This window comes from Lupinus angustifolius, chromosome LG12 (assembly GCF_001865875.1).
Source record: "Lupinus angustifolius cultivar Tanjil chromosome LG12, LupAngTanjil_v1.0, whole genome shotgun sequence".
Classification (NCBI taxonomy): domain Eukaryota; kingdom Viridiplantae; phylum Streptophyta; class Magnoliopsida; order Fabales; family Fabaceae; genus Lupinus; species Lupinus angustifolius.
Genome location: NC_032020.1, coordinates 18,586,134 through 18,607,965, shown reverse-complemented (window position 1 = coordinate 18,607,965; position 21,832 = coordinate 18,586,134). Strand labels below are relative to the sequence as shown.

At 32.7% G+C, this 21,832-nt stretch overlaps 5 protein-coding genes across 10 annotated transcripts; 3 read left to right on the top strand and 2 right to left on the bottom strand.

Annotated features, from left to right (window-relative positions):
- LOC109361576 (protein RALF-like 33) lies at positions 1,049 to 1,679 on the bottom strand. Its single transcript, XM_019607072.1, has one exon. It carries the CDS (start codon positions 1,619 to 1,621, stop codon positions 1,214 to 1,216), a length of 408 nt encoding a protein of 135 aa, XP_019462617.1. The 5' UTR covers positions 1,622 to 1,679; the 3' UTR covers positions 1,049 to 1,213.
- LOC109362058 (heavy metal-associated isoprenylated plant protein 35-like) lies at positions 4,683 to 5,885 on the bottom strand. Its single transcript, XM_019607627.1, has 3 exons — positions 5,740 to 5,885; positions 5,578 to 5,653; positions 4,683 to 5,420 (listed from the first exon to the last, which is right to left on the bottom strand). Exons 1-3 carry the CDS (start codon positions 5,773 to 5,775, stop codon positions 4,708 to 4,710), a joined length of 825 nt encoding a protein of 274 aa, XP_019463172.1. The 5' UTR covers positions 5,776 to 5,885; the 3' UTR covers positions 4,683 to 4,707.
- Positions 9,045 to 11,490, top strand: LOC109361551. 3 transcript variants are annotated; one of them, XM_019607041.1, is made up of 5 exons: positions 9,045 to 9,306; positions 10,186 to 10,305; positions 10,348 to 10,412; positions 10,659 to 10,865; positions 11,067 to 11,490. In XM_019607041.1, exons 1-5 carry the CDS (start codon positions 9,072 to 9,074, stop codon positions 11,220 to 11,222), a joined length of 783 nt encoding a protein of 260 aa, XP_019462586.1. In that variant the 5' UTR covers positions 9,045 to 9,071; the 3' UTR covers positions 11,223 to 11,490. The 3 variants fall into 3 exon arrangements, with proteins under 3 accessions (XP_019462586.1, XP_019462585.1, XP_019462584.1); XM_019607040.1 differs by having other exon boundaries at positions 10,186 to 10,412; positions 11,067 to 11,201; positions 11,254 to 11,490; XM_019607039.1 differs by having other exon boundaries at positions 10,186 to 10,412.
- Positions 12,186 to 20,883, top strand: LOC109362316 (ubiquitin-like-specific protease ESD4). Of its 3 annotated transcripts, XR_002109389.1 has the most exons (11): positions 12,187 to 12,778; positions 12,839 to 13,240; positions 13,410 to 13,486; positions 13,563 to 13,656; positions 13,752 to 13,850; positions 14,545 to 14,637; positions 14,723 to 14,842; positions 15,701 to 15,804; positions 16,671 to 16,743; positions 17,265 to 17,634; positions 20,863 to 20,883. XR_002109389.1 is itself a non-coding variant. In XM_019608028.1 (10 exons), exons 1-10 carry the CDS (start codon positions 12,521 to 12,523, stop codon positions 17,325 to 17,327), a joined length of 1,383 nt encoding a protein of 460 aa, XP_019463573.1. In that variant the 5' UTR covers positions 12,186 to 12,520; the 3' UTR covers positions 17,328 to 17,750. The 3 variants fall into 3 exon arrangements, 2 of the variants coding, with proteins under 2 accessions (XP_019463573.1, XP_019463572.1); XM_019608028.1 differs by lacking the exon at positions 20,863 to 20,883 and having other exon boundaries at positions 12,186 to 12,808; positions 12,869 to 13,240; positions 17,265 to 17,750; XM_019608027.1 differs by lacking the exon at positions 20,863 to 20,883 and having other exon boundaries at positions 17,265 to 17,750.
- On the top strand, positions 18,926 to 21,830 carry LOC109362317 (translationally-controlled tumor protein homolog). Of its 2 annotated transcripts, XR_002109390.1 has the most exons (6): positions 18,926 to 19,057; positions 19,563 to 19,636; positions 19,803 to 19,928; positions 20,030 to 20,187; positions 20,283 to 20,455; positions 21,818 to 21,830. XR_002109390.1 is itself a non-coding variant. In XM_019608029.1 (5 exons), the coding sequence occupies exons 1-5, from the start codon at positions 19,030 to 19,032 to the stop codon at positions 20,398 to 20,400; spliced, it is 504 nt and encodes a 167-aa protein (XP_019463574.1). In that variant the 5' UTR covers positions 18,926 to 19,029; the 3' UTR covers positions 20,401 to 20,606. The 2 variants fall into 2 exon arrangements, 1 of the variants encoding a protein (XP_019463574.1); XM_019608029.1 differs by lacking the exon at positions 21,818 to 21,830 and having other exon boundaries at positions 20,283 to 20,606.

Here is a 21,832-nt window from a genome sequence, read left to right as displayed (position 1 = left end):
TTCCCACATGTATTTTTACACCGGAGACAATTCTGTCTGAATTGGGAAATCTACAGATATGTGAAGCTAACTCTCTTAGCGAATATTTTTTTCACCCACAAGACTCGAACCTGAAACTTTACTTAAGGAGAATTAAACATGTATCACTTAAACCTGAGATACGTGTGGTTTGAAAGAGTTACTATACTTGCAACAAAAAAACATTCTTGAATATTTGTTTTGTGTTACCTAATTGTGTTACTTTCCCATAAACAAAAATAATAGCAGAATGGTAACTAAAATTACTCATATATGATCTTGAGTATTAAGTTATTTGTTTGTTCAGTACTTAGAATTTTTGTCAAACAAAGATGGGCAAGTAGTATAACTGTATAAGTGCCCAAATTCTTTTATTTTTTTCGTTTTCATTCACAAGAGGAGAAAGTGACCCATAAATAAATATTTCTATATTGGAAATCAACCACTTGAAAGAAAATAAATAAATTGTTCCACCAATCTAATTTCTCAAACAAAAAAAAGTACCAGAAAGTAAATAATACAAAGGAGGGATAAGAACATATACCTCCATTCTAATCTCTGAAGACCCTTATTAAGAAAAGCCACATTTTATAGTTCACATTTCCCATTTTCAATCTCATCCAAAATCAACAAACAAACAAACATCCATAATTTCAAAGTTCAAATTACTTTCCAAAACAACCAAACAAACTTGGAAATTCACAGAACGCTATGTTTGATGCTACAAATTTCCTCTTTCATTTTCAAGTGAAGAAAGAAACACACGAGGATAAAAAAAAATTCGCTGACAAGTACTAAGCCAATCAAACACCACCAAATAGCATAAAAAATTTATTTTATCATTTTCTTTTTAAGTAGATGACAATTTCTCATTGGGTTGAGATACAATGGTACATATAAAAAAGTGGGACAGGTGATCCCATGCACAAACAGGAACCACCGACGAAACTAATTAACTATAATAGTAACAGTAATGACATAACCAAGAACTAATTAATCAATAATAATATATGTACCTAAAATTAAATTATTACAATACAAATATAAATGACAATTTGATTTTATTTAACTCTAATTCTCTTTCTCTACCTGTGTATATTGTATATGGTAGAAATAGCATATGCATAACAAAAAACAATTCACCTCAATTATAAAAATATATTTAAAAAAATAAAATAAAATGAGAATACGTAGTTCAACGCCTGCATCGGGTGATGGCACTGCATCCACGACGGTAAGGGTTGGCCTGAGCACCAGTTCGGCAATTATAATACGAAGCACCGCGTCGCGAACATGGAACAGTGTTACTCCTCAGCGCACCATAGCTTATGTACCTCTTCCCTGCTAAAATACGCCGATTACTCTCCGATTCCATCAGAAACTCTGTGTCGTCGTCTTCTCCAGCGAGAAGGCTGCACTCGGCGATGGATCCACGGCAGCCGGAGTTGACGACAGGGTGGAAGAAGGCGCTGAGCTGGTTGTCTAGGTTGCCGGTGAAATCGACGGTGTATGATGAGGATAGAGACACGTGGATGGCCAAGATCGTAGATACGAGAAAGAAAGCATAGAAGCGAGTTGAAGTTGTTGATGAAGACGTGGCCATGTTTGGTTTCGTTCTGAGAGTTCTGTTGAGTTGTCTACGAAGAAAGGAGAAGAAGCATTGGCTCTCTTATTATATAAGCGACGGTTTTTACCCAAATGCCACACAATTAGAGGTTTATTTACGAGTGTTGCCACTTGACTTTAAAGTCACTGTGGTAGTGGTAATTGCTTCACAAACACACATTAATCATATTTTCTTAACTTTATTTTGAGTTTTAAAATGTATGCAACATTAGACTAAAAAAATTTACATTGTCGACATATCATACATCATTGTTTTATATTACTTTTATTTTAGAGTCAATGATAATTAATATATGAATGATCGATAATTTACTGACAAAATAGAAAATATTTACAAATTGATATATATATATATGACCCAAAATAATGAGATATTAAGAGAGAACATTGAATTTGCAATTAAGCCAGTTGGAGGCCAGCATATGAGTGACATTGATTTATTTTATTCTATTAAGATGAGATGGGATATTTTCATTTTGCAATTTGAACATAGACTCAATGATTCAATTAGACAGGTATGTTTTATTTTTGAAGTTGTGGAATTTGTCTAATGATTTCCATAACCACTTTATAAATATACAAATCAACTACAACAATAGCCGAGGTTTCCAAGTTTAAACAATTCCAGGTGAGTTTTGTTTATTTATCTTGGAAAATAATAAATTAGAAATTTATGACATGTCTGCAGCAATAGTGCAAATGTCACAATAACTTCTTTTTTATTTCTCTGAAGGAGGTAAGAGGTTAATCTTCTAAATCAATAATTAAATTTATTAAATTATAAGAAAAATTATTAGGTATATCATATGATTGATACAAATTTATTAAGTTTTTATATTTGACTGTGTGCCAAAGATTTGTCACATTGTAAGGAAAATTAAAAAAAAAGAAAACAATAATAAGATTTGTTGAGTAAGATTGATATGTTTTTTAAAGTCATATATATAAAATAAAGGCAATTCGATCGTCTATATCTTCCTTACAATGGATGCAACAGCTTGATGAATGATGATGAAGCTGTCATTTGCTGTCTTCAAGTAATGTTTGGCCACTAAGGTTCTTAATAATAATATACTCGCACTTTAACTAAATAATAAAGTATATGCTATGAACTTTCACCAAAAAAGAAGTATATGCTTGTGCAATATACACACGTCAATATGCCATGGTCCCGGTCATATAACATATAGTTTTTTTGGGCTTCAATTATATGTTACCTCTACTTCTTGCAACTAAAACCAAATTCGAATCCCTACAGGCCTACACTAATTAATGGTTATTTATATGTGTGTATATTTATATTCAAATATAATCAAACTCTATGATTTTAATTGAATTCATTTTTATTCTGTATTTATTTGCAGTCCATATCTGAAGTCGCAAGATGCTCAATCTCATGGGTTCAAGTTTTATTATATGCGATGCCAAAATGGGTGGTCCTAAAATGAGGTTTGGCTAACAAAATTTAATGTTATGATCATTGGTTAAATATTGTGATGTTGCAAGTAGAAACGTAAGTTCATGGATTTGGTGCTTTAATCAAGCAGAGAAGTTGATTTCCGGAATCAAGATGAAAGAGGAAATAATAATAATGACCGGAACAATGGTCAGTTATTCTTAACTGGAAAAAAATAATTATATTGACTTAGAGTTAGTTTGGGAGTTGAATTTTGTAAGAGGAATAAGGAAAAAGGAAGGTTTGAGAGTCCTTCATTCTCATCCAAAATCGAACTCCCAAACTAACCCTAAGAGATGAATATGATCCTGTTTTGACCCAATTGCAGTGTCAACAAAAGATAAATCTTTTTGGTGTGAGATACTAACTGATGGCGTCATCAAGTTATGCTGTTGAACATGATTACCGACTTTTCTGCACAATATTATTGCAATTAGTTATACTTTATACACTAGGTGTATCAAAGTCTAACCAAACTCATAGAACAAATATTTGAGTAATTGTTTAATTTCCTATCCATGTTGCAAAACTAGCAACAAATTGTGGCACAAGTCACGGCTAAGTCAATGATCACCCTAGAAGTGTCCTAGTACTTGGAGCAAACTGCTTTATATCCATGTTAATAATTGTTTCATGTAATAACAACTTCAACATAGAATAAAGTTATACCTATCCAAATCAACTTTTGTACTATATTAAAGTCGTCATATACCATAATAACTTCTAAATGCTAGGAGTACTCGCTTACAAATTTAACGGCTCGGTTTAATGTCATTTCTATTCAACGACTGTCCAAACAGTTATAAAATGATGTCCATGTGGATGAGTATATTATATTAAACATGAGAAAGATGTAATAATATGGTATGTGAGGATAAACTATTAGAGGGTTGAAGATAAATGCTCTTAACTAAATTCTAATTGAAAATTTCTCAAGTGTGATCCTCCACGTCCATAATATGGCATTTCCAGCATAGAAATTGAGATTCTTGTAGATTCTTCTTATAAGTTGCACAATTGTCAGTCAAACTCCAAATCAACTCATCTAAGATCTTTTATGTTCCATTTCCACATAATTTCCATTGTATATTGGCGGAATAAGTGCAACTTTTAAGGTAATCATATCTATCCATGAGTTTTGAGAAAGTCATATACCAATAATGTAACTTTTCAGAAAGTCGTGCTTCCCATGAGTTCCTTAAACACGATTTCTATTGTCAATCTAACCATATGCATGACCGTCTGCAATGCACGATTGCATGTAATACATGACATCCTTAGGGAGCTGTATTGTTGATCCACGACTTCCCCAAATTCATAGATGACATCCCCAATACTCCTAAAAGTTGCATTACTTCCGTAAAAAATTTAAAACCTACATTATAATGATAATTAGGTGGTCAAACTATACCACCTCAGTAAATTTTCCTATCTTAAACTTTACCCATTTGCACATGACACGTTTTTTTTACTATACACCTGTCAAACCCAACATGGGGCAGTTAAAGTTTGATTAGAGAAGGGCATAAGGCCATTATATTCTTAAGTCTTAAAAATAGATACATAAGACATGAATATTAAAGGTTACATATTAGAACTTCAAATCCTCACATAATAGAACAGCAATTAACATTTTCATCACTGAAGATCTCAAAGGAAACCAAGGGTGTTGATTGCACCTGGTAATAAGGGTCATATTCCAACCCTGAACTCTTATAGGGTAGTGAAGGAACATAATAAGAAGGAACATAATAAGAAGGAACATTCATTGTTCCCATGGGATATAAGTTATTATAGGTTGAAAAATAGAGCAAAGGATGATAATAATAAAAATCTGCATAAGGGTATGAATGCTGACGTGTAGGGCTTATATTCATCTGGAACTGAGATCCAGTGTGTGCATGTGCATTGTTGAATGGTGCACTCAACCCATTAACACTTTGACCCTTCTTTTTCTTCTTCTTACCAGAACCTTCTTCACTTTGACCACTCTTGCGATCTTGTCCCGGCGCCTGATTACTCACCGGAGATTTTTCAGGCATGTTGCCGCCAGTTTTTGAGTCTTTGTTCTTCTTTTCACCATTGCATTTGTTGGAGATTTTAATTTCCTGTTTTTTTAGGTTGGATTCAGCATTTGCAACTTGGTCTCTCTTTTCATTCTTCTTCGCCGGTTTGTGCTTGCCGGTGAGATTTTCCGGCCAAACCTCAGCGTGTTTTCCAGCTTTGACCAGTTTCCTAATAAGAGTTTCAACACCAACACCAACACTTCCGGTGACAGTTACTTTCTGCTGTTGTGGATCAATTGTTGTAGTGAAAACACCTGAAATGTGCAAATATTATGGATTGTGATTTTGGATTAACATAGTGAAAAGTATGAGATATGTAATCTACCCATGCATGTGGAAAAAAAATAAAAAAGAAGAAACATGGGATGGTAAGAATAGTTGAAATTTGAAGTAAAGTAGGAATTTTTTTACCATCAATGCTTCGTAAAACCTTCTTTACTTTCCTCCTACAACCTTCACAGTGAATTGAAACCTTCAAGGACCATATCTGACAAATAAGATAAATTTGAAAATAAAAAGGTTGAAGTTGAGACTTGAAATAACGAAGAAAAAAACAAGGTAGTGATGAGTTACCTGATACTTCAATGGTTCTGAATATTTTGCATCCATCAGAGTTAAATGAGAAAGGAGTAGTAGTGGTTATGAAACTGTGAAAGCATGCAAGGTATTGGTAAGTTGAAAACAGAAGATAAAAGAAATAAAAAGGGGCTTAAGAAAAAGAAGGGAAAATGCCAAGAATGTACTTGAAGTATATGATATGTACTCCATTATTTACATATCATAGCAGGTAATATTTCTATTTTCTATTTATAAAGAAAGGGTAGGATATTAGGGAAAATAGGACCACCCCTTTACCCTTATATTATATAATAACTAAATTCTGCATTTCTTTATCTATCATGTCTTAATTTTTGTCCCTTGTAAATTGTAGGTAAGATTCTTTATTGTAACTTCATTAACTAAATCAATTGAGAAACGCATCATATTTGTCATGAAAAACTCACATGTTTACTATCTTTGAACTTATTCCGTTTAATAGTATAGTGTCATATGTGCTATTAAACATATCTATTTTTATGTGTTTTTTCATTCCTCATGCTCAAATAAAATGGAACACTATGTGACACCATATACACCAACTTAGAACGGTTGATCTTCATCCATTGAGTAATTTTAGTAATTTTGGATATTCATTTTTTCTTTGGGGAAGTTTTCTTCTTTTTAAATTGTATAGGTCTTGTGCATATTATAAGGGATGGGGATCCTCTGTCCTCATGTACCAAGCCAATGAAATCTTATAGAATAGCGTACAAATATTAATTTATGTTATTTAAATTTTATTTTTAATCAAATAAAATTCTCTGATTGGATGGGGACACCAAATGGGACAGGTGATCCCCATCCTATTATAAGCCCATATTAATTAAGCAGGTTTTATAAATTTGCATTGAGAAGCACGTATAGAACTCCAACTCTTTGCATGAACAAGCACATCAAAACAAAATTTATGGGGTTTAACAGAATGAGTTCAATCACTAATCTCCTTTTTTTATATAAAAACAACAACAATATGAACATTATCTTGTATCATATATGTCTCCACATTTTCAAATTAATAGGCATGTGTTTTATTCATTAAAAAATTGTGAAAAAACGATTCTTTTTTTGTTATATCTAGGAGAAGTACGAAATAAGAGAGGACAAGGTAAAAGTGAAGAGTAAAGAATATATGCCCCACGCTACATCAGAAAAAAGTGTTGCAGTTTGAACAAAAAAATCACTTCATTTCTAAGTTCTAACCCACATCAGTCAAATTACTGCACAGAGAAGAAAAGACTAGTCTTCTATGGTCAATAGAGTAATTTACGAAGTGAGTGACTGCAGCAAAATCTATAAGTTCAAACATACCGTAGCTCCTTCATTCAACATTGGTTCAAGTGTTATGTATTTTTCATATCAAAAGGTTTTCATCATCACTATGTCATGTATTTTTCACTATAATGTAAGCTCCTAGTTAATCTTTCTAGCCCACCCTTCCCATGGCTATCACTGTTTCTTCCCATCCAGGTGCAACATATTTTTCGTTCTTAAATGGGATCCACTATTTTTTTATATTTTTTAACAATTTAAACAACTCAAGCCAAAATGACTTTCAATGGTGCAACTTAATTCCGTTCTTAAATGGACCACACAAATCTATCTCACATTTATGTTTCTCTCTTGTAATAATTTTTTCCATTTTTAATGTTGACTCACAACTTTACGCTTATTTTGTTTACCATTGCGAAATAAGAACAAGAACAACTCATCTTTATTGGTGAACTTGGACAAAGAAAGTATTTATTTCACTTTAACGATTTTTTTGTTACGGGTGTGGGACACAAAATCCACAACATATACTTAGGAGTTGGGATACTCTCCACAAATACATCCAAAACAAGAGAAAAATGTAATATGATTTGATATTTTTACTCTTAAGATGTAAGGATATAACAATTTTACTCCTATATGTAAGTGTAATAAACCATTATTAAAAACTAGGTCGGGTACAATTACATGTAGGACTATGGCTACAGAGCTTTTACCATGTTGAAATATGAGAATGGACTATACGAAAGCAGCACTACACATAAACAGTTTAACATCATTTTCCTATCAAAAAACAGAAAAAACTGCACTTTTCCAAAGCTAGGTATGAAGATCTTATGATGGTACTATGGTAGGTAAACTTAATAAACTCGCTATTAAAGACCTTACTGCACAAAAGCTAACATATATTTACTTGGAAGAGAAAGAAAAAAAAAATGTATATACTGATCGTGTAAGAGTTTTTACACTGTCATTACATTCATCATTTATTTTCAACCATCATTGAATTTAAAAAAACAACCAAAATAAATACTAGATGATACACTGATTGTATATATATATATATATTTATACCGTGGTCAGTGCATAAATTTAATAATCTATTTGGAAATGTGGCAAAAGCAATCCCATTGTATTTCAATTCTTGAGAAAATGAAGTATACTGAATCTACTGACATGTCAAACTTCATTATGGAATTCATTAAATGATGAAAGAATTCACGTCATGAACCATGACTGGTTCATTGGTAATATTTTAAAGTTGGAATATGATAAAAATATTTTGTCAAATGTAGTATTTTTTAACCGTGTACAAAATATAAAAATGAGAAATGCACTATTTAACATTATACTCTTCAACTACTACAATTTATGAGGAAGACTACTACACTTTTAAAAATGTAGCATATAATTTATGATATTACACTCATAATTTATTCTTCAAAGTACATTTACAATCATTTAGTATTGATTAGTCAAATTTTATTTTTGTATAAGAAATGATTGTTACATATTTACATTTGGTTGGTGATCCATTTAAGGAAATTTAAAAAATTTACTCTCTTATCTTAGTAATCAATTCTAAAAAAATTCAATTAGTTTAAATTAATGAGTATAGGTAAACTATTAGATTTTCCAACAAATATATAAATTATCCTTGGTTGTCAAATTTAGAAACAACACAAGTAACAAAATGAGAACAATTCTCTTATGTGCAAAGTTTAATAATTAATACGAAACTTAACAAAAAAAAATACTTATCCTAATTGTTCTTCACAATAGTGGGAGAGCTGATGGATAGAGATTACGTGTTCCAAATAATATCTCATTTCATGTTCCAAGCCAATAAAATGTTCCATTTTAATAATTTTTACTTTTAATTTTTTTAACTATGTGTCAATACATAATTGAGTTGAGACATTAAACGAGACATGTAATATTTTAACAACAATTTTTTGAAATATTAAGGAAATGAAGAATATAAACTAAAATAAAGATAATTATTTGTAGAAGCTAAATTGTGTAAACTGATACCAATGGCTTTATCAAATTGCTCTCTCTTCTCCCTCTTTCCACCTTCTTCTAACTCCATTATTACAAGTCGAAGAATCTCAACCCTTATTATAGTTTCTTCAATTTCATCATCCAATGTCACTCATTGGAAAAAACACTCGCGTACCAAAATCCTTAAAACCCTAAACCCTAAATTCTCCCTTTCACATCAACCACAAGAAGAATCTGTTGAATTCCAAGACTTGCGAGTTTCTTCTGGTAATTTTCTGCCATCGATTTCTTCAAATATGACACTATCTATATGCTTGGGGGGTTTTGTCTTTTACTCCGTTTTTTCCCTTTGGTTCTTCTTTAATTATTATAACGCAAACAATTCCAACCACAATGATGTGGATTTCGAATTAGATTATGGGTTGGAAAAGAGGAACCTTTTGTTCAATTTGAACCGACGAGATAGAAATAGGTGGGAGAGAAAAGAGTAACCTTCTAAGGCTCAATGGAAATGGGAAAAAAACTATGTCATATAATGCTGCATATGCAAGCATTGTAGATTAACTTGAAATAGAAAAGAATACTGAGCAAATTAAGTTAATGGCAAGCGAATTCGGAGAGCTAAGGAAATGAAGAAAGAGCAAGGAGAGGTTGAGGATCCTGAATCCGATAATGAAAGGCCTCTTTCTTTTAGTCATATACTTGGTATTGACAGAGAGATCGGTGCATGCTTATCGTAGCTTCGGGATAGGATCAATGGTGACAAGGAAAATTCAGAAGCCTTACAAATTATTAGTAGTCTTGGAAGTTCTGTAAAATGTGCAGGTGGAGTGACTAAGGATGGCAATAAGAATGTGAATCAGGGAAATGAGGCATTAATGTACACTTTTAAATCAATGGCTGCAGCTTTTACACATACCCCCTAAGTTTGGGTTATGCTGTCTTAATTTCACTATATATACTATATTCAAAGCAGTGAAATATAACTATTATTGTGTCAACTTGAAGACATGGAACAAGGAACATACATATTTAATGTTTTTTGGGTAGTTTTAACTGATTTCTTGTTATAAGAAGTAACCATTGAAATGTAGGGTAGGTTTATGATAAATTTTTGAACAACTTGAGTTATTTGTTTATGTCTAGGTGGTGTCCAGGAGGCTAAATTTACGAAATCTGCACACGAAGTAATAACAGTTTCTTTGGAAGAAAACCAGGACAGTGGCCCAATTTTTGAAAAGGATGATGTGCACAGTATAAATGGCAGTTCAAGACATGGATTAGCTGAGAAAACTTCAGCAGCTAACGGAGACGAAGTTAAGCAAGCAAACACTAACAGTGATAAGTGGTGGCTGAACCTCAGTTATGTACTAGTATGTACATGAAAATTTTGGTTACCTGTCTTTCCGTATTATAACCATTGTGGGACCTAACATGTCTTCCTCTACCACTCTAATTAACACTGATTCAATCAAATATATGTAGGTTGTTCTGTAAAAATCTGAGAAAGCCAAATATCCTGCATTGAACTGAACTATCACAACCTAAATTATCATGCATGTAGCTATATGTAACCATTTGCATCTGACCATGAATCACTGTTATCTGAACTTGTGAAGGTAATTCTCATGCAAAGAGATTCCAAGGAAGGACAAAAAGCACTCTATAAGTTAAAGTACACTTCTGTGGAACAGGGCCAAAGTGTTGATTCCTATATTGTTGCTTTTGAGGATTACGGAGATGCCAACAACTTCACTGTGTTACTGGAATCCTTTTTTGAAGACATTGATGATTTTTCTGCATATCCAGTTCCGATGACGATACAAGTAAGAATCTCAACTTGAACACATATTAAACACTCGTGAGCACAATCATATCACCGAAATATCCCATTGCTACACTTGAACCAACATATTGAAATTGAAAAGAATCATTTAGTTGCCACTTTCCAGTTGTGTAAGAAACCTTAGATGTTAGCTGCTGAGTATATAACCATGATAGTAAGGGAAATTTCTAATGTTTTGCAGGAACTGAATGAAGAGATAGCGTCACATGCGAAGAAAGTAGTAGTTGTGAAAAAGAGGCAGCTTCAACTATATGCTGGGCAACCATTTAGTGATGTTGAGATGTCCCTGCACTCTTTAATAGAACAGGATCAAAATGTGCCACAATTGATCACATGAAGATGATTGTCTCTTATCAAGTACCACAAAGGAACAATTTCTAAGGTGAAGAAACAGCCATTCCCACCACAATTGGTGATAATGTGATTATGATTGGTGGGCACATGGTGATAATTCATAGAGGGTCTCTTCCATCACATGGGTTGAGGAATGCTTGTTGCTATTATATTTCCCTCAGTTTTACACAATTGGAACTTTTTTGTTTTTAACAAAAATATTAGTTGTCATTTCATAAATCCCTCTTAATTCACTATTATTTTTCTCTCTATAAACGTATAATTAAAAAGAGTTAACTAATATCTTCTTAAACTTGGAAAAAGAAAAACGGCGCATAAAAAAATGTAGGGTGTTTTGCAATTCGTTTTTAAGAAGTTAATTCATATTTTGTAATTCACTCTTATTATAGCCATAAGCACATAAACTAAACAAGTAATAATTTTGAACTTCACCATTTATTGGTTGGGGAGGATCATTTTCTAAATTTACTTTTCATTCATCCATCAATTCTATGGATATCTAATCATTTAGATTTACTTACTAATTCAAACCATTGGATTTTTTTAGAATTGATAGATATGATATGAAATAAGTTTAAAAACTTACTCTTGAAAGTAAGTGAATTCTCACTCTTATCGGTAATGGTTCAATAAATTAGTATTGACAATCAATATATATAATGACATATATTTTCAATATAAACCTTATTTTCTTGAAATTATTAATTACTGGTTTCCAGTAATGAGTGAAAAAACTGTTTTTATTATTATGACAAGTAATCGTGTTGCATTTAACTTGTTTCAATTAATCTACTTATTAGATTCTTTTGGCAAGATCTTGGACGTTTTTTGAACGATGCGTAGAGACAAGCATCTATATTTTTTATTTTTTTCGTCTCATGGCAACAACCAAAAGCAAACTATTTGCCGATAAATTGTGCGATTGAATATATCATTAATGGTTGATTGTTTTGTTTTGTTTTGTGCGATTGAACAACTTGTGAAACACAAAATGTATATCGGTATTTTCACTATTTTGTTTTGTTTGTGCCGCGCAAGCAGAGAGAAAATCCTATACCTTAGCACGATTGAAATAGCATATAGCACTTGATTCATTTTCTTCTCCTCTAGGGTTTTTCCTTTCTCCCTTCCCCCAATATTCAATTCATATTCTTAAATGGCTTCTGAGATTCAAAGATTCATCTTCCTCCAATATCAATGGCTATCTTAAATAGCAATACTAAACGCCCTCAACTCTGCTTCACCCTCAATTATTCAAAAAGACTCTGATTCACATCACTCATGTCTCACAATTCCACCAAAACCACTGTTTCGAGACTCTCTCGCTACCCGGAACCTAAGTCACCCTTGCAAAGGGAGGTTCACGCGCCCTGTACTTCACGTAAGTTCCCTTTGTCCACCAATTCAACAACACAATACTCTAATAGTTTTCACAAGGTAGTTGATATTGGAGATGATAAGAACAATAGTTTATACATCAATCATCAAAAGGCTAGAGATGATGCATTAGCTTCCATTAGTTTATTAAAGGGAAAGGAGGTCGTAGAAGTCGATAGGGATAGTCGTAAGGTCGTAGAAGTCGATAGGGATAGTCATAAGGTCGTAGAAGTCGATAGGGGTAGTCATAAGGTCGTGGTTGTAGAAGATGGTGAGCATGAAGGGCCCTCTGTGGTAACATGCCAGAAATCGAGAGAGAGTGATGTTGTGGCTGTGTCTCAGATACATGATGATTCGGATGATAAGGTTATAGATGGCGACAATCAGCAGCATTTGACTCCACCTGTGGTTTCCGAGTTGAATAATAGTAATTTGAAGATGTTGGACAGTTTATGTCTTAGTCCGGAGTGTGGTTATTCGAGTGTTCAGGCCTACAAGAAGTTGATTGAGGCTGTTGATAATCCAACTCGAAGAGACACATTTGAAAGGCTGAGCTATGAAATTCAAATTAATGAGAAGCGCCTGGAAGTACTTGATTTATTGCGTCCAAAGGAATTAGTAGAGGTGAAAACTTGTTAACTCAGCACATCTTTATATATTTGGTTGTATTATAAATTATGTCCAACTTTTATGACTGAGTGACTAGTGTATAGCAATGTGCCACTGTTTTATTAAGTCATAAGAAGCACTCTAAATATTAGTGTAATTTACAAAGTATTACTATGGCTTCCAGGAAGTACCCCAAGAACTTTTTGTTCCTCTTACTAAGGAGGAAAAAGCTGAGGTTGCACGTGCCTTTTCTGTCAAAAGGTATGCTTTGATATTTTGGCTATAGGTAATGAGAAAGATTTAGGCTGTACAGTTCATTGAGGGCGTGCTTCTACAGGAAGGAGGTCTTGGTTACCCATGAGAAATCTAACATTGAGATCTCGGTCGACAAGTTTCGGTGCCTTATGCCTGGTGCATGGTTAAATGACGAGGTGATCCTGTTTTCTTATTGTTCGTGTAATCTTTGTTGACTTACCAAGGAAGAGAAAAGTTTGGTATTGAGCAATCTTGTATCTTATCATTGCAGGTGATCAATTTGTACCTTGAGTTGCTAAAAGAGAGGGAGAGAAGAGAGTCACAGAAGTTTCTGAAATGTCACTTTTTCAATACCTTTTTCTACAAAAAGGTAATTTGGAATTTTGGATTCACTATCCTGTACCACCTGGGTAACATTAATGTAAAATCTAAAAGTTGTTTTTAAGAAACATGTCTTATTGTTTTGCACTAGAAATATTTATGTCAAAGGACGAAAGTAGTACTTGTTAACATGGTTGTCTAATGTTGACTTTAGTCTAGAAAATGATTTCCACATTCAGATAACCAACTCATTGAATAAGAGGGAGCCATTCCTGTTCTCAAAGTATTTGTTTCAGTTGACTCATGTTTATACACAGGAATTTTTTTATACCGAAAATGTGTTTAAACTGGAAGCCGTTGATTGATGCTCCAAGTTCCCTATGTAGTATGTACAAACAAACAAAGGTGTAGGAATATGAGGAAAACATCCATTCTGCTCTTTTTCCTTCAAATCTTATATTTTCTAGCAAAACATAGATACAGAGGGGACATTTGGTCTAGTGCTTCACAAAGTTCACTTTAATATATAATGATGTAGAATATGTTCTTTCTTCTAGTGCTTCTCATTAAGCAGGAGTTATTTTTATTCATTTTTTGGTAGAATTTCTTGATACACATGAATATTGTGAAGTATGAGTGAGACATCATATATATTATGTGTGTTTGATATATGTGTATATATTCTATAATTTAGTCCTATTGGTCTGTCATTGATGCTTTTAATTTTGAATGTTAACTGGCAGTTAATAAGTGGCACAAATGGTTATGATTTCAAATCTGTGAGAAGATGGACCAGCCAAAAGAAATTGGGATATGGCCTACATGAATGTGATAAAGTAATTTTATTGAATGACTTTTTGTTTTTCTTATAGCCAAATTTGGGTTCTGCTGATCTCTGACCTGATTTATTATCATTTCTAGATATTTATACCCATCCATAAACAGGTCCATTGGTGCTTGGCTGTGATCAATAACAAAGATAAGAAATTCCAGTATCTTGACTCGCTGAAAGGAGTGGATACCCAAGTGATGAAAGTGCTGGTAAAGTTTTTGTTCTATGCAGTTTAACTGTGATAGGTACTGATTTATACTAGAAATTAATATGAGAACAAAACTTAGAATCAAGCTTTCATTCCAATTGATTATATTAGAAGAAACATAACATGTTCAGTATGACAGCAAAAGAAACATCAAAAAGGAAAAAGAGAGAATGTCAGAGGGATAGAATCCTCTTTGCCCTGTTAAGTTGACTCCCCAACTACCCCATGATTGCCTCCTTTCCCCCAGTCCCTTCCATTCCTTTCTTATTTATGTCCCCCATGAATGCGGATTCTCTTCACCACTAAGCGATTGCCATGTGTCCATTTTGTTAGAGCCAAGTGTAACAGACTCGTTCTCCCTAATTCTCAAACTGCCCTGAGCCTTCTTTTTCTTTCTCTGATACACACTTTTAAACGTATTCCATAATCTTGAGGCCCACCAAACTGTAACTTCAATATTCAAAGCTGCATCTTACTAGTTAATGGGTATTGGAAATGATGGAAAAATAAGGATTTTTTTAATTCTCAGTACTTTTTAATGACAATATCAACTTGTGTGCGGTTTTCCCTTTTTTAATCTTTTATCTTTTCATTTTATGTGATGTCATGTGTGTTCGATTTGTGTCTATAGTGATTGGATTGAACATTTGAATTTCAGATTTTCTTAGTTATGGAGACAAACATTGTTCAAGCTTTGAATTTCATATTTACATCATCACTATCACCATTCTGCTAAGGGCCTGAGTTATTACTCATTTCCTGCCAGAGTTGATTCGATAGAAAATTATGGAAAGATACAGATATAATTTTCGTTTAACGGGTTAAATGTTATCTAATGTTGGCCATAGATGTCTCCCAGGCTAAATATTTCGTAGATGAAGTAAAGGACAAGACTGGAAAAGATATTGATGTAAGTTCTTGGGAAAAAGAATTTGTTGAAGACCTTCCTGAACAAAAGAATGGGTTTGTGTTCTGATCATCTGCAAATTACTATATACTATCATAATTTAGTTCTGTGTTTTTTACCCTGCAGTTCGGAGAGAAAAAAAATCTGCAATAAATATAAGCCGTGGTCAATTTCTATTAATGTTTACATTTGTACACACACTCACATCTGCTTCCCCTGTATAATGTTTCAATTTTTCTTGAAAATTTAAAATATAATATTATTGTGTATGTATCAAATATAAAAAAGAATAAATAGGTAAATGGAAGTGAGAAAAGTTGCTCTTTGATGGCTATTGGCCATATTCTGAACTTACATGAAGCTCCATCTGATTGATTTCTTGGGTTTTTTACATTGAATGCTTGGACTAATAAATTTTCCTTGGGGATTAATTCATAGATATGATGCATTCCCATCTAGTGGGACTAAGGTTTGGTTTTTGTTGATTAATTCATGGATATGTATCTTTAAAGTGGCAAAGGTGGTCACTAGTAGTAGTTACTAGTTACTACTAATGCACAAAGTTCTTGGTCACCACTAGAAGTTGATAATATGCCAGACTTTCAATTGTTTGAGATACTTTGTTAATCGGAGTTATTGATATTTTTGGAAACTGATAATCGATCATCATTGGAAAAATGCTTTATGCATTTTAGTCCGGCACTCTCTTGGGAATAGTTTCTTGAGTGGTGAGCTAGAGTGAAAATGGAAGGAATTAAAATAAGAAATTGTTTTAGATAGCAGTTGTTTATACTTACCTTTCCTTCTATTTTCCCCCTGCCCTTGCACAATCTATGTTTTCAGTTTTGTTGTAGTGCTCTGTGTAATATGCGATGCAACTTGTCGGTGAATAATTTTCTAATGTAAGTTTATATTTGCACAGATATGATTGTGGGGTGTTTATGATCAAATATACTGACCTTTATAGCAGAAACCTTGGGCTGTGTTTCAGTCAGGTATGAGCCTCCATTTCTAGCAGGAAAATTAGCCCTCTTTCCTATATTGATTTATTATCTGAAAAGAAAAAAGCACGTAACAAATGTTGTTCCCAAAACGTCCAGAAGCAACAGTCACATAATGCTGCACTGTTTTTTTGTTGTTGGTTTTTTCTATTTATTTTGTGGTGTTCAAATTTTTTGCTTTTTCCCAAATCAATAACTTGATAAGTCATTCACTTATTTTTTAATAAGGAATGCATTCTTAGTGCCAATATAGATTGTCTTGCTTCCAATAATTTGTCATGGCAAAATGTTTTTAGTCTTGCAAATTGCTTGATGTTTCTCAGAATCATAAAAAGTCTGTGCATTGTGTATGGTGTCACAAATAGCTAATAATCATACCAATGTTTCTTTGCCGAATCCTTCTAAAAAAATCCAATTATGCATATTTAAGCCTTGTCAAATGGGGTGAGAAGCCTCATTTTTGTGACTATTATTTTCAAATGGATTTAGAATTGAATTTCTGTTCTCATTTGTAGAAAGACATGCCCTACTTTCGGCTTAGAACAGCAAAGGAAATCTTGAGATTGAAAGCTGTCTGAGCAAAGGAGTGACCATTCATAATTTTTCCAATATTTTGTCATCTATCTATGATTTGTTCATGAGAAATGGTAAAGATCGTTAATGTCAAATCGGCAACACAGTTTTTGATTAAGTTTCCTGAAGTCGATCAATATCGGTAACAGTAGCCATTGAAGAGTTGTAGCATTTGTTAGATTGGAGGCTGGACTGACTATACGTATCCCGCCCCGATCTCCAGGATTCCAGGTACAGCTATAGAATGCAGAAGTTTGTATATGCTATGCAAAAGGTGAATCATTTAGATGAGGCAATTTGTTTTAAGGTTAGGTGTTAGTTATTTAATGAGTTGTACTGTATGTCATTTTCTACTGAGCTTTGGACTATTTTGGCACAATGATGTAAGAGTTCCTGATGCCAACCATATTTAAAATGTTGTGTTAGATGAAAGAATATACTAAACAAGATAAGATTAAGTATGAATGTATTAGGAAAAAATATAAAGTGGCATAGAACGTTTCAGTGTTTGAGTGAAATAATACTTTCCCTTCCAATTTCTTGAGAAAAATCCTCTCTTATTAGTTGGAAGTCAACTTGGGACGAATGGAAAAAATTACTATTCGTTCCATTCTCTCAGACATGACATTATTTTCCAAAACAAGTTTACTTTTTTTTGCTTATTACTTAAATATGTAATAATGTTCTTTGCTTTGCTATAAATGCTGTGTATTTCACATTTAGGTAATTTATAAATTAGTTAAATAGTTCATATAATAAAAAATAAGTTACATGGATATAATATTGATATGGTGGTATTAGATTCTGATAAATTTTAGATTGACCAAAAGGTTAATAGCTGATTCTTGATAGCGACATTTATCGAAAGAGATTAGATTGATAGTAAAAAATGAGGATTCCCTTAGTAGTGCAAATTTTTTTGTAAACATAATAAGGAATGATCTAATTTATCTCAATTCATTATTTCAACTCATTTTACATGTCTAGTAAATATCATCAATTATATTTTTATTGTAAAACAATAGTAATTTATCAAATTAAAAAAATTATTCACGCATAAGTAAACTATAGTGATTTTAAAGTGGGCAATTAGTAGGTTTTATTGAAATAATAACTACTTTATTTTAGTGATAAAATGAAGACTTAGGTCTCAGAAAAAAATGTTTTAGTGATAGTCATTTATATGTGGTCCATATTAAGTGTTCTCGTTTCTCTCAATAGTCAATAGTGTATTATTCTTCAACAATTACCTAATACAAAATAGTATTTTTAAGAAAATCAAGAATATATGGATTCTAATTTTCTTATAAAAGAATTATATAACATTAATAGTAACAATACTAATATGGTGTGAAGGGATACCTTAATCACTATTTCATCCATTTATGTCATTTTATATAGTAAATTATTTATTCTAATCTCATTTATCGAACTATTATTATTTAAATTTATTCGAAAAACATTCCATCACCACTACTTTTAAAAAAATAAAAAAATTGAGGGTTTTATGCATTATTACTTTTTGTAATTTATAACCCAAACCCAAAGCCCAATTAGAGTTGGCCCAATCATAGGGAAGTGAGAAACCCTGCTTTATAAATACCCTTCTCTCCATCAATCTTAAATCCTCTTTCTCTTTGCTTCTCCTCGCCGCAGTTCTTGATTCCATCTGAGACCGAGAGATTCTCTCTGCTCCTACATCCAATCATGTTGGTTTATCAAGACCTTCTCACTGGTAACTATGACTCTTACTTTAGATATATTTCAATTTCACTTAATGTTTTAATCGTTTCATACTCTAGTTGTTTAATCTTTCTGTTCTCTTTTTTATTTATCGGTTATGATTCATTAAGACATGAATTATGCTTCAGTTTCTCCCGAAAATTTATGTGGAATGTAGTTTATTTGTTATTTCTATTGTTGATTCCCAATTTTCTTTCTAGGTTACAATTTTAACCCTATAGTTTACTCCTATATATTGTCAATGTTAGTACTTTATTGGTTCATACTTTACTATGTTGATCTTTGGTTTATATATTGTACCATAGCTCTCTCTAATTTACTAGTTGTAATAATGAAGTGCCAGTTTATTATTTATTGTGTCGGTTGAAGTAGGTTATTTAATGGCCACTTGTTTTTGGTTATAACGTAGATTGTTATAAAGGAGTTCTATTGCATTATATGATCCTTGTTTTTTATATGGTGGTTACTTACCATATGTATTACTACACATTATGTAGGTGATGAGCTTCTCTCGGACTCCTTCCCATACCGTGAAATTGAGAATGGAATATTGTGGGAAGTTGATGGAAAGGTCTGTTCAATTGAATCATTTTCTCTATTTTTTAAATTATAATTGTTAAAATATTGTTATTTCCATGTAACTAATTACTTTTACTGCAAGTTGTTCGGTTGCTCTTGTTATTGTTTTGGTGATGATGTGCATGACAAAATGAGATTTTTGTGTGTGGTTTTTACAGTGGGTCGTTCAGGGAGCAGTTGATGTAGACATTGGTGCAAACCCTTCCGCCGAAGGTGGGGAGGATGAGGGTGTTGATGACCAAGCTGTTAAGGTTGTTGACATTGTTGACACCTTCAGACTTCAGGTTAGGTTAATAATACTTCCCTGGTTCTATCATTTTTGTTTAATTTGAGTATTTTCTTAACTTAAACTCATTGTATTAGTGTTATGTTTTAATTCTTGCAGGAGCAACCCCCTTTTGACAAGAAGCAGTTCCTTGCCTATGTTAAGAGGTATATCAAGCTGTTGACACCCAAACTTGATGAAGAGAGTCAAGCTCTATTCAAACAACACATTCCAGCGGCCACAAAGTATCTGCTCTCCAAGCTCAGTGATCTTCAGTTGTAAGTGTATTATTTGATACACTTTTATACTTGTGAATGATGATTGATGCAGAATTTATACATCAGTAGACACTGACCTTGAGCTCTATGTCCAGTTTTGTTGGGGAGAGCATGCATGATGATGGTGGCTTGGTCTTTGCTTACTACAAGGATGGTGCTGCAGATCCCACTTTTCTGTACTTTGCACATGGTCTGAAGGAGATCAAGTGCTAGATGACATGCCTAGCTCCCGACCTTTATGATCTGTACTCTATCGTTTTATCATCCTGTTTTTGGTTTACTATTTGAAAGTTACTTTGGTAATTCTCTTGGTGTTTTTGTTTAATGGTACTTATTATGATTAAACAACCCGACTGCTATTAGTGGCTGGAATCAATTGATTGGATGCCATATTAATGCATGATTTTTTTCTTATGATCTGAAAATTACTTGTAGCTGGAATCAATTACATCACTAATTAGAAATTTATAAAATGCCAACATCTCTTGCTGAATTTCCAAATTATAAGATTTGCATTGAACCAATCGAATTTGGTTTCTACCTCCCCTCCCATATTGCATAATAAAGAACGGTAATGGCAGCAGGGACCGTCATCCTTCTAAAGCAAGAACCTGCATTTTCATGTTCATGATTCCATGTGCAGCTATAAAATGCAGAATTTTGTTTTTAGGGTAGCTGTTAGTTATTTAATGCTACATGTGCATTGTGTGTCGGGTTTTACTGTCATTCTGTTCGATGGTGTTTCTCAATACAAAATCTTGTGAATGTGTGAAGGAGATTACTAGTCTGGCTGGCAACGTATAAACTTAATGGAATTCAGTTCAATTTCAAAAATATTGATAGATGATTTTTTATTTATCCATTAGAATCTAATTTTATCTGTCACTTATATCTCGTATGCTAGAGATCTTGGCGGAGGATGTGGGTGTCCAAATCCTAAAATATTGTGGGAATTGTATTGTTTTGTGTCTAGAATGTGATCAGAAGTACTTGTAGAAGTGAAATTCACATTGATGGCATTTTAAAGTGGCATGTACTGTTTCACCTTTTGTGTGGAATAGTACTTTCCCTTCCAAGTTCGTCAAAAAATTCCTCTTAATTTTTTGTGGAAACAAATTATGTTTCATTCCATTTTCTCATACATAACAATGTATTTTCCAAAAAAGTTTTTTTCCGTTTATTCCATGACCAACTAGTAACTATATTCCTACAATGATGCACTCATTTTTTGCTCAACTTGAAATGTTGCGTGTGCTTGGCAAGAATATGAGGTAGTTTATAATATAAAACAAGTTAATGATTGGCAACTAGTAGATTTTCATTGAAATAAAAACTATTTTAGTGGGTAAAGTAAGTACTTATATTCTTTTTACAAAAATTGTATGTAATAACTTGACAAATATAAAATTATATTTTGAAACTAATCAAGTATATGTACAATGACAATATCAAATATCTAGGATGGTCTCTGAATTCACATTTATCCCCTTCTCTCTCATCATATCTTATATTGTATTTTTTATTAACATGATGTTGTCACTAATATTCTTATAAAATAATATTAGTAATAATATATTTATGGAATACTATTATTATTTAATATATATATATATATATATATTCTCGGAAGCTATTTTTCCTTAGT

Coding starts and splice junctions, on each gene's coding strand:
- LOC109361576 (XM_019607072.1), bottom strand. CDS start 1,621: ATGGCCACGTCTTCATCAACAACTTCAACTCGCTTCTATGCTTTCTTT.
- LOC109362058 (XM_019607627.1), bottom strand. CDS start 5,775: ATGGATGCAAAATATTCAGAACCATTGAAGTATCAG. Junction 5,654..5,739: donor CAGAACCATTGAAGTATCAG/GTAACTCATCAC, acceptor CTTATTTGTCAG/ATATGGTCCTTGAAGGTTTC. Junction 5,421..5,577: donor GGTTTTACGAAGCATTGATG/GTAAAAAAATTC, acceptor TGCACATTTCAG/GTGTTTTCACTACAACAATT.
- LOC109361551 (XM_019607039.1), top strand. CDS start 9,072: ATGGCTTTATCAAATTGCTCTCTCTTCTCCCTCTTTCCACCTTCTTCT. Junction 9,307..10,185: donor AGACTTGCGAGTTTCTTCTG/GTAATTTTCTGC, acceptor GTTTATGTCTAG/GTGGTGTCCAGGAGGCTAAA. Junction 10,413..10,658: donor TGAACCTCAGTTATGTACTA/GTATGTACATGA, acceptor GAACTTGTGAAG/GTAATTCTCATGCAAAGAGA.
- LOC109362316 (XM_019608028.1), top strand. CDS start 12,521: ATGTCTCACAATTCCACCAAAACCACTGTTTCGAGACTCTCTCGCTAC. Junction 13,241..13,409: donor GTCCAAAGGAATTAGTAGAG/GTGAAAACTTGT, acceptor TATGGCTTCCAG/GAAGTACCCCAAGAACTTTT. Junction 14,638..14,722: donor GCCTACATGAATGTGATAAA/GTAATTTTATTG, acceptor TATCATTTCTAG/ATATTTATACCCATCCATAA.
- LOC109362317 (XM_019608029.1), top strand. CDS start 19,030: ATGTTGGTTTATCAAGACCTTCTCACTG. Junction 19,929..20,029: donor TTGACACCTTCAGACTTCAG/GTTAGGTTAATA, acceptor TAATTCTTGCAG/GAGCAACCCCCTTTTGACAA. Junction 20,188..20,282: donor AAGCTCAGTGATCTTCAGTT/GTAAGTGTATTA, acceptor CTCTATGTCCAG/TTTTGTTGGGGAGAGCATGC.